Source organism: Terrapene carolina, unplaced genomic scaffold (assembly GCF_002925995.2).
Source record: "Terrapene carolina triunguis isolate 2854851 unplaced genomic scaffold, T_m_triunguis-2.0 Scaffold182, whole genome shotgun sequence".
Lineage (NCBI taxonomy): Eukaryota > Metazoa > Chordata > Testudines > Emydidae > Terrapene > Terrapene triunguis.
Genome location: NW_020664533.1, coordinates 891035 through 910580, shown reverse-complemented (window position 1 = coordinate 910580; position 19546 = coordinate 891035). Strand labels below are relative to the sequence as shown.

Here is a 19546-nt window from a genome sequence, read left to right as displayed (position 1 = left end):
GTTTTTATAATGTGATAGCTGCAACAGAGACCCACCAAAGTCCTCCTCTTTAGAGGCCACTATATATCCATTAGATGGAAATAACTTTAATCTCTACAGAGCTGTGCTGGATATGGGTGAGAGACTCTGTAGCTTATTAGCAATGCCCTAAGGCATCCAGTTTCCTACCAAGTGCTAATGTTACACGTTCAAGAACGAAGACTTTCTTTCTGGAAAAATAAGCTTATTAAATTAATTGCTGACCTTTTTGAAGATTTAAACAGGGAGGGTCTCTCCCCCTCCACCCTCCCCCCCCTTTCTGGACACACAGGTAAAATTCTACACCCGACCCTGCCCAATTGCTCCTTAATATGCACTCAGTTAAGTGCCCTGCTCTGCTCTTAAAGCAACAGCTCCCATTTGACCAAGGCAGAACCAGTAAGGTTATGTCTAGACAGCAAATGAAGGTGTGATTGTAGTGTGTCCAGGGTCTCCAGAGGGCTTGTGCTAAGGTGGGCTAAGCTGCCACATCTTCACTACCACTGTTACCTATGCTAGTGTGGATTTTCTTATGCTTGCCACAATCATACCCTCACTTGCTGCACAAATATATTCTAAAATTACATTAAAACAAATATCACATCTAAATAAACTTCCGAATATGTTTTGCAAAATAAAATTGCTTCAGCAATTATTCCAGAGTCCTTGCACTAAAAAGATTAGATCACCCTTTTCCCCTCAAATGAGTCGCTAGGTGGGTTTGAACCCACACCCTTTGTAGCTGCCCATAAACCTCTTCTAATTTAGCTGTAGGAGCAATCAATGGCAGAAACAAGTTATTTGGTAGTTGGACCACCCCTAGATGGTCCATGCAATACATGCTCTGCTAGTTGGTTACACAACTATTTGTGAGACTATGGAACACTGGGGTGACCGGGGTCCTAGTGGGGACCAGCTGTGATCAGTCAATTAGGGTGAACTGCAAAGAATGGGGGAGACAATCCCCATAAAGCTGTTGGATATTCCAATACTTAGATTTACCAAGCCAGCATAAAACAGCTTCTTTATTACCTTCCTGGTTACTCAGAAGTCCAAACACCGTTCCCTTAAAGTGATCCAGCCTCAGGCCTCCCTCCAGGTACCCACATCAAATGTGATGAAAATTTCTGTAAATCTTATTTCATCATATAAAAGAAAAGGTTCTACCAATCCCAAAGGATCAGACACATTACCTCCCAGGTTATTGAATATTCCAGATCTTATCCAAATACACACTACAGCCAATTCTTATTAACTAAACTTTATTTAAAAAAAAAAGAGAGAGAGTATGGTTAAAGGATCAATATACATACAGACATGAGTTCAATTCATTTAGGTGCAGATTCATAGCAGAGATGGTGAGCTTTGTAGTTGCATAGAGTTCTTTTAGAAATAGTTCATAGGTTATAGTCCAATGTCCAAATATCATATTCACGGTGTACTAGCATAACTGGGACTTTAGTCTTTTGACTCCAACTTCTCCTGATGAAGCCTAAGCAGATCTGAGATGACAGAATCAGGATCCAAAGATCTTTTATACAATTTCATGTCTTTTGACAAGTTGGAGTTCAAAAGGTAATTAGCATGACTTTGAAGGAGGTCCCTCACCGGTACTTGGCTATAGAATTAACATAAGGCAATTTGCTTTTTCTTCCACCATTCACAGATTATTTGCTATACACTTTAAAGAGGGATGACTACAGAGATATCCCGTGTTTACAATTCATTTAAATGCTAGGATTTTCTTTTGATCTCTGAAGTATCAGAATATAGCATAGACCGGGACTGTTGATTACATGGTCTGCCCTACTCATACATATGTAAATACACAAAAACACAAACATTATCTCCCCACATGTCTTTTGGGGGTTATTTATTTTGCAGGATGTTTAACCCTTTCTAGCCATGCATCACAACTGGTTATCAGGATTCCTGACTCTGGGAAAAGTGTGGTGAAGAGATAGCACAGCTAAGCACATTCCTTCTGAGAGGCAGTATGGGAAAGTGAATGAGATTAGGGTCTGTCAGGTGAGAGCACTCTGTTCACGGCTTGGCCTGAAATATCCTCTCTTTCTGTTGTTTTACCTGTATAATGACTGAATGATACTAACGTTTCCTAAATTAAAGGTAAAAGGCTGTTAATTTCGCTATGACCTTCACCGCCCTTATTAACAGTCCTCACAAGAACAACTGAGACTAGGGCCTTGGCTACACTTGTGAGTTACAGCGCAATAAAGCCTCCCAGAGCGCTGTACCTCATTCTCTGTCCGCACTGGCAAGGCAAGTACAGCGCTGTATCTCCATGGCTTCAGCACTGCTGGTACTCCACCTCCCCGAGAGGAGTAACGTTTGCTGCGCCTTGGCTACAACTCCCGGGTGTCAGTGTGAACGAGGAGTTAACTTACTGTGCTGTGATAATCCCCCTATCAAGTGGCCACTCTTCTCATTGTTGTGATCGGCTGCAGGAATGCGGAAGTGCCGTTTCAGAGAGAAAAAGCAAACATTTTGCTGTTTGCTGTGAGTGAGTGAGAAGCAGGAGGGTCTGAACTTACAAGACAGCGTGCTGACACACTCTCAGCACTCCAAAAACCCACTCTCTCTCCCCCCACTCCCTGTCACACTCCACCCCCCCCTTTTGAAAAGCACGTTGCAGCCACTTGAATGCTGGGATAGCTGCCCATAATGCACCACTCCCAATGCAGCTGCAAATGTGGCCATGACAGTGCGCTGTCAGCTGTCAGTGTGGACAGACTGCAGCACTTTCCCTACTCAGCTGTACGAAGGTGGGTTTAACTCACAGCGCTGTACAGCTGCAAGTGTAGCCATACCCTAGAACTCACGGTCTTTTGGCATGAAGCTCAGTGCAGATTATCCTGTGTTAAAAGGTATTTTTGCAGGAGAGGGGCTTGGTCTCAGTTGACTCAGTTTCTGAGTGATATTTTCATTGAGGTGTGGCCAGGGATTTCAGACTTGACAGATGTGTGCCCCACAAAAGACTTTTTTGGTACCAGATCCATTGTAACATTTTAGTATCAGGACTAGCCATCTTGCCTTTCCAAGTTTCCATTCCTCACAAAAATAAGTATTTCTTCATCAGTCTCTTCCAGATTGCCCGAAGCACAGTTATTTCATAAATAAGGGCACAGAGAAATCAGGTATAACAGGAGCCCTCGTCAGTAAAATTCCATTTACCCATCCAAAGTGTGTACCTGCTATAATTGAGATTCTTCGGCATCAAGTGGCATATAACACTCTTATTGGCAGCTGTCTCTCTGAGAACACTATAAATGAAGGTAAATTGTATGTTATGAAGTTGTGTGTTTCTCTGTAATAGTCTGCTGATTTGTTTTGTATTTGTAAGTTGGATGTCCCCACCACAGCAGGTGCATTCTCCAAATCCACTGCTATTTACAAATTGTTTGAAATGACTGAATTCTTATCAGCATCCTTAGTTTTTGTGTAGGGCTCTCTGTAGGTTAAATATTTCAAGTAGCACACCTATGTCTGACCCAATATTTAGTTTCCAGAGGCAAACTGAACTGCAGAGTGACAATAATTAGATTCTGAGTTGCCAGCGTTTTGAATGGCTAGTGTATAATTCACTTAAATGGGGTTAAGTTTAAATAAACTAAGTTATTAAATGAAGTTACTGCTTTACAGATTGCTCAGAGCTGCTTTATTTTGAAGTGTCTCCACAAAAGGGCACTAGCTTTTCCATCTCATTCCAGCATCCTATGGGGGAGAGTTTAGCCTGTGGTAAGTGTGGAATATTCAACACTGCTGCTTTTTTGTGTGTGTGTGTGTGTGTGTGTGTGTGTGTGTCACGTTTACAAATATCTTTGTTCTATCAGGACATGGGTTTCAATTGTACTGTGAATCTCAATCTTCCTAAACTTTACTCTTCTGCGTGTTTATGTATATAAATAAACAGGAAATGCTTTGTTAAGGTTGCCCAGTTCAAAACAAAGTCAGGGAATGTAGAAGAATTAAGGCCCTGGTTCTGCAATGCATTGAACACGGGTATATTGAGACTGCCATACGCCCATAGAGCCCCACTGAAATCAGTGGGATGGGGCCTTATAGTTCCTACAGCAATAGTAATTGAGCTATATAAGCACATTCTGTTTATTATGGTAAATATAACCATTAAATATTAATGTTACATGTCTTAATTTCCATACTTGGATCAAAGGGAAATATTCAGGGGTTATAAATAATATTGCTAGACCTTTGTAAACACACACAATTTTGAAATGTCCATATTTTTTCCTATTCAGTGGTAGCTGATGTCTTGAGCGCCAGACAAATCAGATGCAGTCTTCATACAAATCCTCAAGATGTAACTCTAAATTGCTGCAATGACTTTATCACAAGAGTCATGGAGCGGTAAGTGTTCTACTCTAAAATGTTTGGGACACATATAAATTGTCTATTAATGGTAATTTTTATGCATATTCAGAAATAGTAAAAACTACCATCCCTATGATCAAATGAACTTGTTTATTAAAAAGTGATGGAACAAAAGATTGTCTTTAGTAAATGCAAAGTATATTTTAGTTCTCAAAGAAAGGTGTCACTTTTCTTTGCATATCATATTTATTCATTTACCCAATTTGAATTAGTGATATGTTTATTTACACTAGCACTTCTTGTGTCTGCAACTAAGACTTCTTTACAGTAGGAAGTGAGAAAACATTTTGAAAGTTAGACATTTCTTTTTATCCTCTTAAAAGGGGCCCAGTGCTCAGCTGGAAATGCATCTGTTTAGTCACACAACTGGTACAGCAGAAGTAGCTGCAGTGCAAGTTTTCCCATGCTGTCTTAGCATCATGTGCCTCCTGTGTTCTAGAGGGCACCACCTCCGGGGAGTGAGCAGTTCATTTTCCATGTCTATTCAATTCTTCCCATCTCTACTGAGATGAGGATGTTATGCTCATACAAAGCACATCTAATGGCCAGTTAGATTGAGCACGAGTGTGGAGCTGGGTTTTGTCGGTCGCAATCCGAGACTTTGCAGGACTGAACCCAGAGTTCCATGGCAAAACACCCCAGCTTTATAGTTGTAAATTCCCATTTGAGTCCATGCATTTTGCAATGTCATCCTGTAATCATTAGTCCTTAAGTGGTGTTATCATTTGATGGTTATTGTCGGGCTTCCCATCGTTATCTCTTATTTGTTGGCACCCCCGAAGGCGAGACTGCCTCACCTCTGAGGTCGTCAATGTTGCTAACATCGGATACAATGGATGTTTTCTGACTGTCTCCTGGTCTTTCCAAGTCTCTCAGTCTCTTACTTCTTCTTGACCATCTGGACATTTGTGATGGCTTTCACACCTTATCTTTTCCTGATTCACAGAAACCTTTAAAGGTATACGTACAGCAGTATTGTATATTCAGTTGAATACATTGTAAATCAAGCCTTGCTAAATCTTATAACTAAAACAATTCACATTGGGGTTTCAGGCCCTCAACATTCCTCTAATCTTCTTAACATAGATACAATAGAGAATCCTGTCTCTTACTTCCTAATTTGTAATACATATAGGAAACCATAGTAGCTTTATAACTTATTTTAAAACAAAAGGGTGACCATAAGGATTGTTCTGGTCTGTCATTCCTTTCTGCTATTCAAAAGGGGTGGCTGACAGGATGAAATCAAATCATACATTAATTCTCATAGTACATCATAAAATCCAGCTCCTACAAGGGGTCCAAACTGTGTGGGGCTGCTGTGGAATGAACATGGATAGACTAAGTGGACTGAGACCACTAATTCACTTCATCCAGGTCAATAAACAGTTGTCCAATTGGCAGTAAGTTGAATGTAGGCTGGACTTGAACCATGAATTTAAGCAACAAGATATGGGAAAACTGCTGCTGCAGCTAGAGCATTGTACATTTGAGCTCCCGCTATTGCTAATTCTGCTTCAGCTGAACCAGTACCATAGGCGCCGACTTCTGCTGGCGCCAGTGGGTGCTCGACCCCCCCCCCCCCCGCCCTTGCCCCTGCCCCCATTCCAACCCCTTCCCCAAATCATCGCCCCCGCCTCCTCCCCTGAGCGTGCCGTATTTCTGCTCCGCCCCCCCTCCCTCCCAGAGCTTGTTATGCCACGAAACAGCTGTTTTGCAGTGGCAAGCGCTGGGAGGAGAAGCAGGAATGTGGCGTGCTCAGGGGAGGAGGCGGAGGTGAGCTGAGCTGGGGCGGGAAGCTTGGCTGCTGCACCCACCAATTTTTCCCCTGGGTGCTGCAGCCCCGAAGCACCCACGGAGTCGGTGCCTATGAGTGGTACAGACAGTAGAAACCCCCTTTTTTTGTAAAAAGGCCCTACTGTGGATAATAAGTCAGGACTGAGGCGCTGTATGAAGTTTTAAAAGAATACATCGCATGAGAATTATCTAAAAACTATAGTTTTCTAATTGTAAGGTGAATGCTGTCAACTTAAGCTCTCATTAAAAGTAAAACCCTAAAACCCAAACTTGGAACTAGCTAAGGGGATATCCTAAGATATTTTTTTTTTTTTTTTTTTTAAACCAAGACTTTCATGCAGTCCTCTGGATATCTAAGAATATGAGAAGCCATATTAGCTAACTGAAGAGTTACACACACCAAGATAACTTCTGATTCAATAATCCATATTTTCCCACAGAAAAGATGGATCACTTCAGCAAGCTAGTCTGCTTTTTTTACAATGGCTGAGACTGAGTGGTTGACGTTCTCAACTCCTTCTTTTCCCCCCCTCAGTTGTATGTCTGTCCCTCTTGTCATGAGAGCTATTTTCAAGAATGCTGTCACAATGAAAGTTGATGGTGAAATACAAAATATGGAAGTTATCTCTGAGCAAAATCCTGAAGTGACCTGCAAGCAAACTACGTCTTCTAACAGTACCGGAGCAAATATTTCTGGAGCCAGCATGCAAAATTCATGTGATGGCATGGAGACAAGCAGCTCCACGGCCAGTATTGAGTGTGCGATTTGTGATATATCAGTATAACTAAAGCAAATACTCATCTGATGTTTACTGTGGTTCCATGTCACTTTTTTTGTAGTGTGATCAATAGACATTGTTTCAAGAAACAGTAGAGGAGAACTTGGCAAGATCAATACTTCTGTCTAGCAGGATTTCCTCTTAGAATTAAATCTTTTCAACCCTGCATATTGCTAAATTAAAAAAAACCAAACTTTTTTTTGAGAATATAAACGCAAATTTGAAAAGTCAAATTATCACTACTGTAGCAACCTTAATTTAACCCATCATGCATATATGGGCATGTAGTTATTTAGGTGGTGGTTGTTTGTTAAATATTTGTAGGTGTACATATAATACAACATGCAATGTGGCCAAGTTATATTGCTGTAACCTTAAGATTTTGTTTTCTTTCTTTGTGCGGTTCCATTTATTAAACCATAATGTTGCATTAACATTTTTTTTAACATGTAATTGAAAAATTTGTAAGAAAGGTGGAAGGGGAAAGGAACTATTGTTTGAAACTGTCTGCTAGTAAGCTATTTTGTGCACAAATGCAATTTGATGCAAATGAGTTTTGACTTATTTATTTGTACCAGTCCCCATGGAACTGTGTAGTAAATTAAAAGCTTTCCCCCCTCCTGTATTGGTTTAATGTCCTCTTTTTGCAAAAAGAGTTCTGGATAATAGGGGGGTATGGGTAATACAGGTGTGCAATAAAATAATTTTGCAAACAAATGGCTGTGTAATTTTTTTTTAGTTAAATTCTGCCCCATGACTTGTATTCATGAAGGATTAGCCTACTATTAGGCTTGAAAACAAACTTCAGTTGTTGGAGTACAAAAATGTTACAGCAGAATTATGGGGGTTTTGTGGGTTTTTTTGTTTTTAACTACTCTCAAATCCACTCACTGTAGGTGGTAAGCAAACCCTCCAAATTTGTTTTTGGCCTCTGACTAAACATGCTTTCAACCAGATGAAAACTTATGTAGTGGCAACTTAAAACAGGAATAGATAGTGAGAAGTCCTCCTCAGCATTCTTGTCTTGTAGGTGCTAAAATTGACTTATATAGTGAGAAATGTGCATAAGATAGTACTGAACAAATGAATACTGACTTACTAAACAAAACCAGACTTCATGCCCAGAAGAATTTGCAGTCAGCTTAAACAAAATCAACAACAGAAAGTGACAAATGCAGCATGTTAGGATAAATAAGGAGACAGCTATAAGAAATGTGGCTGGTTATGGGAGCAGTGTGTAGAAAATTGTGGCTAATATGCCTGTGGCACAGAGTCACCTGTTCAACTAGTCTCAGACCTGACAAACCCTGTAAGCAGTATATTTGGTGTGGTATTTGTCCATAAAAAGTAAAATGTAAGGTCTCTGATAAGTTGCATGCTTTCAATAATGTTCATAATTACATCATGCTGTGAGTACAGGTACTATTTAAGCATAACTAACTGGAAACAGCTGAAGGAGCAGGAAAGCATTCTTTGAAGCCTGAAAGAGTGTGATCGATTATGTCTCAGTAGAAAAGGCAGGGGAAGAAGAACAGATATGGTAACTTTATAAGAGCCGTTTTAGTAGAGGGGTATGGCCAAGTCAGATTTCAGGGAAACTGGTATGCCAAGCAGTAGGAGCAGAAAGTACCTTATAAAAGTTTAAAGAGGGAAAAGGGTGGCAATTGCATTTTTAAAAAAAATCTTATGGTGCACCATAAGGTTTTTTTAATTGAATTAAATATTAAAATGAGTTAACAAGGCCTACAATGAGGCTAAAATTTCCATCCACAAGAGACTCTGGTCCTGTGATAACCTTATTACAATATTCTAGCTTCCATTTTGGCTTTCCCCTAAGATGTAGAATAAACCTTTTTTCATTTTTGTTACCTGGTATATTTAATGCCTTAAGGATTTGCAACTCTTATGCAGATTACCTGTCCATCTAATCCAGTCTCTTGTCTCCCACAGATGGTGATAATGCTGATGTTTCAAAGGAAGATGAGAACTCTAGATATGGCAAAAAATTTAGTACCCTGCAATACCCAAAATAAGGATATGAGAGAGGGAAAATAATTCTCACCAACACAAGCAAAACCCACTTCACTCATTTGGCATGACAGGTACTATTACCCATATTTTGAATTAGGGGTCAGACACTGCTGTGCATAACCACATCAGAAGGCACAGTGAGTCTCCACAGCTTCATCCCCATCACTTCCCAAGCAAGCCACAAAATCCCCCCCTCCCCCCCTTTGTCTCTGCAGAGAGCAGCCATAGTACTCTGGCTCTGCACTTCACACAATAGTTGTGCTGCATTTTGAGTACCTTACACCTACAGCGGAACTGGCCTACATCCTCTATTGTATGTAGCCAAATGCACAATGCCATACGTGGGTGGCAATTTTTTTTTAAACCTTTGACAATCAGATGCATTACCACAAGTGGCAAAAATCATCCAAGATTTTCCTACTATATAATTGATATCCAGTGACCAACAGATTTTAAAGTGATATTCAAGATGTATGCAGTTTTGCTTAGATCCTCTTGCCTTTGCTAGTTTAAGTAGCTTTCTTGGAAAGTTACACATATAAGGTGGCAGGCACTGCTTTAGAATATGCTCAAGTACACTACAGTTCTACTTTAAACAGAGAAACTGAAGTTAACTGCCCAGTCTTAATATTTACAGCTTGATAAAATACTGGTGAGGGGAGAGCCTTTTGTGTTTTAACCTCCTGCTTCAGATGAAGTTTTGTCCTGGGTACTGTAACCAGTTTCAGTGAAGTGATGCTCTGAAAGCAGAGCTAACTACACCAGAGATTTGCGATACACAATTTGATGTAATGCAAGTCTTTGTTCTATTCTGAACAAATTAAATTGGCAAAACATCACTCAAATATTTAAACAGAAAGAAACAGGTGCTGCCTATTTCTGTATGTGCAGTTCCCACTTGTTCAAAGGAGTTCTCCACCCAGACTACCTTCTAAACCGAATAGCAATATTTATTTTATTTTTGGTACTCTAGGAGCAACTGTTTTCTAGGGATAAGACTCAGAAAAGGAACTGAATGATTCTTGAAAGAGAATATTAAAAAGGGCAAATTAAATAAATTAGAGGAAAATGTTAGATTCCTAGACAGTAGCAGACACATTAGTGCCGCTGCAGAATTAGACAGCTATGCATTTGTGTATATGAAGTACTTTCCACCTATTCAAGTTAAATTTAGGTGTGAAAGCAACTTTTTTTGCTGTTATTGCCAACAACTGAGCTATGACAGAATATGATGAGCAAGGGTTGTTTTATTAGATTTTAAAGGGAAACATTACAATCAGATCAGTACATTCCCCCATGAAATTAAATGACTAGTATGACGACCAACCTTTGAGCCACACATAAAATACAAGCCTGTCAAGTTTGTTCTTAGAATTGGATTCCATTTGGCACAAGAGAAAAGTTAACTTTCCAGTTGTTGGACATGCTGTAATATGTCCAGTGACAAGCCTAGCTGCTCTCCTAAACAGACGGTCTCTTCTTTAAGCCAAGCAAGGGTTGGCCTTTCAGAATGTGTGTGTTCTTTTGTTCTCCTACAACTGTCTGAATACAAGGAGTCAGCCCCACCGTTACTCCTGCAAGAGTTTTCACTCAACTCAGACTCATTTTCACACAGTCTTCCAGCTTCAGTTTCATCAAATTCATTCTCCACTGGAATTGTATGACTAAGGTCCATGTCCTGAACAGAATCCAGTAACTCTCCAAGGTGGGGCTGTGGACTGATAGAATTCATATACTTAAGCACACATTCTTCATACTTGCCAACTTCAGCCAGGAGGTTATTTATCTTACTCAGCAAAGCAGAAATTTGTCCATTAAGGTGACACCAAGACAAGAGTGCACTGAAAAGAAAAACAAAACAGGTGGAAATAAACGTGATTCTGAACACCTGCAGTGAGTTGCATGTTTGCTTGAGATTGGGTGAAAAGGTGACTAAAGTTAAAAAGTCATTCCATTTTTGTGTGTACATTTCATGCATGTGTGTTTCAGGAAATTTCAACAGGAAGAGCTGAATGTTCAGCCAAAAGTGTAGATTCAGATAACTCACTGAACCACTAATCTCCTGTTAATTTTAAGTGAGGAATGGGAGGTGGGCTAAGAATTACCACACTACATTTTTTTTGTTCTGAAGAATAATTGTAATAGCCAGTATCACATAGTAGTGTCTGTTGCACTGGTGGTAGTTCCAACGCAGAGTGTGATGGTTACATACTCTTGCGTCCAACAAGGGCAGAACGGTGCTCCACAAGGATGTCTCAGCTAACAGAGCCAAGAGTAAGACAAATGCTGAGGCAGGGTTCTCAGTGACAGGACCACAGTCCTTACCAGAGAAAAATCAGACTGACCTCTAGGATGACTTTTCTGATTAAAACACAAGACCAACCTTTTTGCTAAAGCCTTCCCAGGTAACAGCATTTTTTTCATGGCCAATTTAGTGCTACCTAAAAAATTATGCCTGATACTCATAGCATAGCTACAGGCATTTTAGGAATATTTTACATAATATAATCTGAAGTAAAATTTTCCAAAGCACCTAGATGACTTGGGAGTCTAAATTCGACTTAGTCAGTTTTTAAAATGGCATTTCAGCTCCAAAGTCACTTTTGAAAGTGTCTTCTCAGCATTTGACAAACAGTAGATCCAGATTTCCATATAAACACACCAAATAATCTCAAAGCTTCAACATTTACCTAAGGGTCCCTTTGAGTTGGCCACAGGTCATCATCATCTCAGCACCCTGTTTGTAACCCCGATTGAAACCCTGCTGAAGTGAAAGCTCTTTCCCAGCCTCAACACCATCCCTATAGCCTTCCTGTAAGCAAGATGAAAGGTTACTGATGTCAGTAATCCAGCTACAAGCAGAGATTATTTTACAAGAAATAATACAAGAGTTCAAGTCTATATAAACATTCAGTTTTTTTGGAATGTGTCTTTCTAATTTGGCTAGATGCATGCAAAACTTGTATACTGTACTGTCCAGCAGAAATGAGAGATTCACAAAACTAAAAGAACAAAACAAAAACTTTTCTTGATGTTTTATAAACATGGTCATTTTGACTTCCTTTTTCAGAACTATATACAGTGAGGTCAAAATAACTGACTGTACTATAAATATGTTTCTTTATTCTACACACATAGTAACATACATTAGAACAGCAATTGTCTTCTTCCATACTGCAACCTCAAATTTCAACAGCAAAAAAGTTTCAGGACCCCTTTTACCATCTAACCACAAAAAAAGGATGGTAGTCACCACCCTCAGGCTGAGAAGCTATGAATGAAAACATAGTACATCTCAGAGAGCAAGTTCTATTTTCTGCTCAAGGAAATTGGAGATGGTGGAATTTCAACTATGAAAAGATCAGATGTGGTTAAACAAGGAGCTAGCCTCAGGAGTATCTTGAAACAGCAGAATAAAGTTTCCTTGAAGAAGCCAAAATCCAGATGCCTTTTTCAAAGAACAATGCTCTGTCTAGTCCAGTGGTTTTCAACCTTTTTTCATTTGCAGATCCCTAAACAATTTCAAATGGAGGTGCAGAACCCTTTGGAAATCTTAGACACAGTCTGCAGACCCTCATGGGTCTGCGGACCACAGGTTTAAAACCATTGCTCTAGTCCCACAGCAGTACCCTCCCTAATCTAAGGCCCAGACCATAGCTTCTACCCCCGCCCCCTCCGTTATTTTGATCAGATGTTGATCACCCAAGAGTGGAAGTTTAATGTTCCCGGCACCATGACTCATAGTGATGCTCCATTATTAAGAGCTTATCCTTTGCCCATTAAAGTAAATGGCATGAAATCAAATCCTAAGAGTCTAATACAATACCAGTTGAAGTTGGAGTTTTGCCCTTCATCTCAACCCTGCAGGATTTTAGGATTTCTTTGTTAACATGAGCCTTCATAAAAATTAATTTTTTCACTGTTATTTTCACTTCTATAGGAAGGCAAACTAGAGGAATTACTATATATTGGTTACTATAGGGCTACAATGAACTACTGATTTTTAATGTGGACCTGCAATTGATTTAAGTGGTGATTTCCACTATTTTAAAAAATGCTAAAATATGGCTCATACATCTTCATTTGCCTTGTTTAATTATATCACTCAAAATTTACAAACATGATCTCCTATCATGATACAACTGGCCTGAGTCTGGACTTTGTTTTGATTAAATTCCATATCTTTCTCTCCAGCCAGATGAACCAGATACCTGATAACATATGGCATTTATAGAATCATAGAACTGGAAGGGACCTCGAGAGGTCATCTAGTCCAGTCCCCTGCACTCGTGGCAGGACTAATTATCTAGAACATTCCTGACAGGTGTTTGTCTAACCTGCTCTTAAAAACCTCCAATGATGGAGATTCCATAACCACCTTAGGCAATTTAGTCCAGTTCTTAACCACTCTGACGGTTAGGAAGTTTTTCCTAATGTCCAACCTAAATCTCCCTTGCTGCAATTTAAGCCCATTGCTTCTTATCCTCTCCTCAGAGGTTATGAAAAACAATTTTTCTTCCTCCTCCTTGTGACAACCTTTTACATACTTGAATATATATGGGCACTTTACATGTTCAATGCACTATGCAAACTCATTAATACTCGTAACACACTAGGGGGATAGAAACATATTATTGCCTCATTTTATAGCTGGAGCAAATGTACTCAAGGCCAAAGAGCAGGCCAGTGAGTGGCAGAACTGAGATTAGAATTCAGAAGATTCTTCCTGCCAACCTGACCTCCCACTTCTGTCTTTTTAAAGAGAAACTGTGGCAGGCACCCAGGGACCGTTTTGCTATTGCTGTGATCTCCATCAATAAAGTGAACAGTCGCATGACTAAATTTGTATATTTTTGCCTCTGATGATCTAACCTCCTATTGAGGTTCAGGAATTTATACAAAGAACACCCATGAGTAGTTGGGGGAGTAACAAACATAAATACATTATGCACCAAGAGCAGATTAGATATGCAGAATTTTGACTACAATTTCTCAATTTGCAGGCACTCTCCCCCTAGAAGAATCTCAAGTGTGTTCTGGTTGGTCACATTTCCTTAATAACTTGCTCAATTTTTAGTTTATACAGAACAACTTTATCTACAATAACTTTTAAACAGCCATCCTCCATTTTCTCTTAAAACACTCATGCAGGTATCAATTTATGTATTAAAGAAAATGGCCAAAAGGCTACTAAAAATAAAGTAATGGTTATAAAAATTACTTTGACTCTTTTCTCCATGGTGCTCTTCCATTCTTTCTGCACTAGATGCAGTTCATCAGAATCTTCATCAAACACATCCTCACCGGGCCGGCTGACTGCAGCTTGCACCCACGACATTGTAGTAGTAACAACCAGGATTCCAGTACATGTGGTCAAAGTGTGAGAATCTGAGCAGTTCTTCCTCCTGGGAATCAAGTTAAAACCACAGGCAGCATGTACAAGAACCAGAGATCCTAGATGGATGCACTTTACTATCACAGTACACCTGTAGAGATAAAAAAGTCAGACTATCAAAGAAAAGCCATCTTGCAAGGTCATAATTTCAGCCATCTCTTAATTTCTTTGTTTCCAATAACATTAACACACATACAGAGAACAAATTTACCATCCCTATTTAGGATATTTTATGCCTCGAATAGAAAGATTTCTTTATCTTTTGAGTAAAAGGATTAGCTGTTTCCAGCTGAAGCTTATTAAAGATTAAAAGACTAAATGGGTTGTTTTAACTTTTGTATTGAATAAAGCACAGAGAGGCTAAAATCTTTGCTTTATTGACTTGGTTGGATTTGTGCAATCCCGAAAATTCAGCCACTCGAAAATGGGTGAAGAGAATTACAGCAAAATCTGTTTTATGGACTCCACTTCCAATATGCAGTCTTCATCGTAAGCAACAACTTCCAAAGTTTTTAGTATTATTTTGTTCAATCTTTAGGGACGGGAGATGCTCTAGTAGTTAAAAGACAAGACTGGGGATTCAAGAATCCTGGCTCCTGTTCAAAGTCACATACATCACCAAACTGAGTCACTTAATTTATTTATGCCTCAGTTTCCCCATCTGGAAAACATGGATAATACACATATTGTCACCTTACAAAATTGTTATCAGGCTTAAGGTATTCATAAAGCGCTTTGAGATCACAGAATGGAATAAGTACCAAATATTATAGTTTAATTAAACCACCACCACTAAATGACCTGTTTTTATTGGTCCCTTGAGTAGTTTCACAGCAGTCCCCAAAATGGGAAAAGCTAATAAAAAAGGTGCAGGGGCAGAAGGAAAGAAAGAGCGTGTGAACAGGAAGAAAAGAGGTCCAATAGATCAGAGATCAATTGACTTGAACTGAAAAGAAAGTCAGAGAGGATCGATCACTGGCTGAAATTTAGAAGACTGCTCCATAGACTGGCCCCCTGGATAATGGGACAACATAAGGAAAACCTGAGGACAGAAATAGTAATTGCACTCCAATGCCCTATCTATTACGCCACCCTGCTTCTTCTGGGAGAAAGCAATAAGGCAGACTGGAAGGATTGATAAGAGATGTATACAATACAGATGTGTCTGTCCACCTGCATTTCTCTGTTACTGATAAGAGAGTGGAAGGCTTCCCCCCACCCAGTTTGTGCTTGATCATTTAGAGACAAATTCAACCTCAGTCACACACAAAGGGACTAGCAGAGCCTCCTCTTTCAGGCACTAGCAGGCGGGGGAACTGAGGTTTCTCTCCCTCCAGCCCCTACTCGCTCAATCTGCTGCCCCCGCACAATCATCCCTTACCAGGAGGACAGACTCTTCTGCCAGGGCTAGCAGCCCGCCTTGCTCGCAGCCCCTGTTGAAGAACAGAGCGCGGCCATTTTGTCTAAGGGCACACTACCTTCACACCGATTGGAAGCAACGTGGGAACAGCAGCCATCTTTGCTAAGGGCGGCCTCACTTCCAACCCCGCGGCAGAGAATGCAGGGAAACGGCGGCCATCTTAACAGACGCCGCCTGGCTTCACACCCACTTGAGGCAATGGGGGAGAGGGGTTGGCGGCCATCTTTAGTAAGGGCAAAAATCGTTTCTCAGCACCCACAGCTTAAAAACCGCGGCCATGGCGTCGCCTTCTCGTCAGGAGGCGGGGCTGGGTCTGCGACGGGCCTAGGGGCAGCCCCCGGGTTCCTGCGGCCAGCTTGACATGCTCGTCCTCGGTGGCCGGGCTGGGAGCGTCTCAGACCCCTGCGGGGGGAGGGGAGGTAACTATGGCAACAGGGATTAAACCCGGCCAGAGAGGACGCGCCCCGGGGAGCGGGGCTGGGGCAGCAGCAGCTCCCCTCCTGGGTGTGCGTGCACGGCGCTGGCCCTCCGCTTGTCACCCACCGGCCCGGCTCACCAAAGGTTGTGCCTGTGCCCAGGTGGCGTTGCACGGAGCTCCCGGGGGCACCTGCTGCTCTGCCCCCTTCTGGGAACGGAGCTCCCGGGGGGGCTGCTCCTGCATCCGCCCTGGCCGGGGCCTCAACGAGGGTGCATTCATAGCCGTGTTGTTGTCATCCCCAAATCTTCAAAAAGTATGTCGGCATCCCCAGCCCCTCCCAGTCATGAGACAGACTTAAAAATAATAAGATTTAAAGATAAATCAAGGAGTGACTAAAACATGAGTTATTTTGCTTTGTCTTTTGAGCCTTAAGGGTGCACGTGGATCACGCTTTCAAATTTTCTCCATAACCATGAGGGCTAGAAATACAGAGTGAAAAAAAAACAAAACAAAACTTGAGATTCTCGTCTAATCACTTGACTCCAGGAGCTGGAGCTCTAAGAAACACCAAATATTGTGTTAGGGTTGCCACCTGCCTGGGTTTTACCCGCACAGTCCAGTTTTTGGCTTCTGTGTCCGGGTGCCAGGTGCCTAGTTTTCGGCAGGACACCGAAAGCCTGGTTACTGTGTGTGTGGGGGGAGGTGCCCAGTCATTAACCTTTGCCAGCCCCTGCTTAGCAGGAGCTACCTCCTACCTTGGGAGGGGAAAAGGGGGCAGGGTGGGGCCTCAGGAGTCTGGTTACCAGAATTAGAAAAGTGGCAATCCTACCTGAGACTCATGCTAAAATTCTCAAGAGTTGGCAACGCTGCGTGTGTCCTGTCTCTGGAAACCAACCTCATGGGTTTTTTTTTTTTTGCCACTGCCAGTCACCAGGGACTACCTGGTGCCACAAGCTGATCATGGAGCCCACAGCTTGGCTCACAGGGACTGTGTGATGATTCATGATGCCCTTGAGCTGTCTATATGGATTGTGTAGTGCCTAGAACCACTTTGGAGACAATACTAATGTGTCTGATGCTCCGATGTGAACATCATAGGGGGAACTGGGGATAGAACAGTCACTTTATACCCTGAGCTGTGTCTGTGAAATGCATGATGCCACAAAACTATCTAGGAAAATTCACTCTCCAGATCTGCAAAAACAAGACCTCAATATCCCCAAACCAAAAACCAACTAACTCCCCAAACTCCTTTGATCATACTGTGACAATGAGGGTCCAAACACCCCAAGGGGAGAACAGGGAATTTGAACGCTAAAGAATAAGCAGTTGAATTAACTGAGTATATAAAATGTCAGTGTACTATAAAAGTATATTGAGTCAGGTCTTTTATGAAAGCTTGTAATGTTCTGAACTTGATGGTCATTATGAGATGTCTACAGACTGTGGTTATGTATTTATGTAGATATACAACTCTGCTCATAACTTGTTCTGCAACGTTCAGCTCCACGTCACAGCACGGCTCCAAGCACCTAGTATTGTACAACCCAAATGAGTGGATGTGGGTGTGAGAGATGGGTAACTATTTCAGGTTTTCAAGAAACCATAAATTATACTGTATCACTACCTTAATATATTCTGAGAATTTTCTTTTGACAGCATTCCATGAGGCTAAAATGTAGCCCTCAGCACATCAGTAAAGTATTTATAAACTACTTGCTCTCATGCCATTAGGAAAAACGATGGTAGCAATTTCACATGTGCTAAACAAGTTTTCTGAGAAGCTGCAGATTTTGCTTAGCTAAATTATTAAATCAGTCACTACTGGGTATCTTCCATCCTCCCTGATTGGGCTGGAGGGAAAGGATCTAGGCAGTGGAGGTCACTGAATTACCTAGCTCAACATCAAGCTAGTAGAATGCTCCATAATCACCAGTGTACAAGAAAAATAAAGAATATGCTGAGGTCAGAGAGGGACCAGGCTCAGGAGGGAACCACAGGCCTGGTCTCTACACCTAAAACTTAGATCTACCTAGCTACATTGCGCAGGGACATAGTTAAGGCAACCTAAGCCCCCTATAGACACCGCTAGGTCAGTGGAAGAATTGTTCCTAGGGTGACCAGATATAAGACAACGCCCTGAATATCGGGATTGTCCCTATAAAATAAGGACATCTGGTCACCCTAATTCTTTCATCAGCCTAGTTACCACCTCTTGAGGGGGTGGATTAACTACACCAATGGAAAAAAAACCTTTTTGTCACTAGCACGTGTCTACACTATGGTGCTACTGCAGCACTGTAACTGTGCAGCCATAGCATCTGTAGTGTACCCGTAGGCTGCATGTGAGCAGGAGTAGCAGGCTGGAGGCAGCAGCCTGGGAGCTGCCTGTGGAGGGAAGGCTGGGCAGCAGGCAACATGAGAGCTGGGCACCCACATCTTGTTATTGGCAGGAGGATACAGGGCAGTGGCCTGCAGATAGGAGGATGTATATGTAACCCTTCTGCCCATCAGAGTTAGCAGCAACAAGGGCCGGGTTCAGGATCTAGGGGTTCCTTTTCAATAACACAAGGCAAAACCGGCTCGAGCCCCCACCCAGTGACCTGGGACAATTACATACCACCGCCCTGGGTGCCTCTAAGAGGCAATACTTCCCCTCTCGCAAGCAGAGTCTAAGTGTAGCAAAAGCCTTTTAATAAAGGAGGGAAACAATGTGGCATGATGTTGGGGAAACACCACAAACAGGATTCATAACACAAACCATGAGCAAAAGACCCACCCCAAGTAAGTTTGGCAGTGTCCTTTTCCCCTCAGGGTCTTAAGTCCAGCAACCTACAGTGTCTATCTTTGGTCAGTGCAGCCCCAGAGTGGTTCTTGAGTCCAGCAACCCAAAAGTCACCCCTCCCACAGTTTCTGTCCTTGGTCAATGCAGCCCCCGAGTTCAGAAGTTCATCTGCAGAGTTTATCTCCCAGCCTGAGGGGGGGCGGGGAGGTATGGGGGCACCTTACATGCTCCGCTGCTCGGGTCGACGTCCGATGGTTCTGCTGCAGTCTTCACCGCCAGCCGCGCCTCTCCACCAGCTGTCCTGCTAACCGCTCCTCTCCGCTAGCCGCCCTGCTAGCTGCACCTCTCCGCTAGCTATCAGAATGTCACGTGCCTGTGAATTAGTGTCCATGTTTAAATGTATTATTTATAGATGAACTATCAGGTAAGATTGACATTCAATTCCGACTTAGCAAAAATGCATAAGTGAAATTTCCTAGAGATGGTTTAGGGT

The 19546-nt window shown here is 41.8% G+C and overlaps 2 protein-coding genes across 4 annotated transcripts in view; one reads left to right on the top strand and one right to left on the bottom strand.

The window, feature by feature from the left end:
- Positions 1 to 7184, top strand: part of LOC113407036 (mediator of RNA polymerase II transcription subunit 1-like) — a 28437-nt gene extending 21253 nt beyond the window's left edge. The window contains exons 5-8 of the mRNA XM_029912074.1: positions 3116 to 3311; positions 3679 to 3774; positions 4296 to 4404; positions 6761 to 7184. Coding sequence (XP_029767934.1) covers positions 3116 to 3311; positions 3679 to 3774; positions 4296 to 4404; positions 6761 to 7010 — 651 coding nt within the window. The 3' untranslated portion in view covers positions 7011 to 7184. The remainder of the gene's footprint in view (positions 1 to 3115; positions 3312 to 3678; positions 3775 to 4295; positions 4405 to 6760) is intronic.
- A 2950-nt stretch (positions 7185 to 10134) lies between these two features.
- On the bottom strand, positions 10135 to 15958 carry YAE1 (YAE1, ABCE1 maturation factor). 3 transcript variants are annotated; one of them, XM_024209782.2, is made up of 4 exons: positions 15909 to 15958; positions 14257 to 14521; positions 11726 to 11847; positions 10135 to 10876 (listed from the first exon to the last, which is right to left on the bottom strand). In XM_024209782.2, exons 2-4 carry the CDS (start codon positions 14371 to 14373, stop codon positions 10438 to 10440), a joined length of 678 nt encoding a protein of 225 aa, XP_024065550.2. In that variant the 5' UTR covers positions 14374 to 14521; positions 15909 to 15958; the 3' UTR covers positions 10135 to 10437. The 3 variants fall into 3 exon arrangements, with proteins under 3 accessions (XP_024065550.2, XP_024065549.2, XP_024065551.2); XM_024209781.2 differs by lacking the exon at positions 15909 to 15958 and adding an exon at positions 15812 to 15885; XM_024209783.2 differs by lacking the exon at positions 15909 to 15958 and adding an exon at positions 15812 to 15884 and having other exon boundaries at positions 14257 to 14440.
- Positions 15959 to 19546: the final 3588 nt, after the last annotated feature.

Excerpts from the sequence above, each read along its gene's own strand:
- YAE1 (XM_024209782.2), bottom strand. The coding sequence starts at position 14,373 with ATGTCGTGGGTGCAAGCTGCAGTCAGCCGGCCCGGTGAGGATGTGTTT. Across the intron at positions 11,848-14,256 it reads CCATGGAGAAAAGAGTCAAA|GAAGGCTATAGGGATGGTGT; the intron begins GTAATTTTTATA and ends TCTTGCTTACAG. Across the intron at positions 10,877-11,725 it reads CAACTCAAAGGGACCCTTAG|TGCACTCTTGTCTTGGTGTC; the intron begins GTAAATGTTGAA and ends TTTTCTTTTCAG.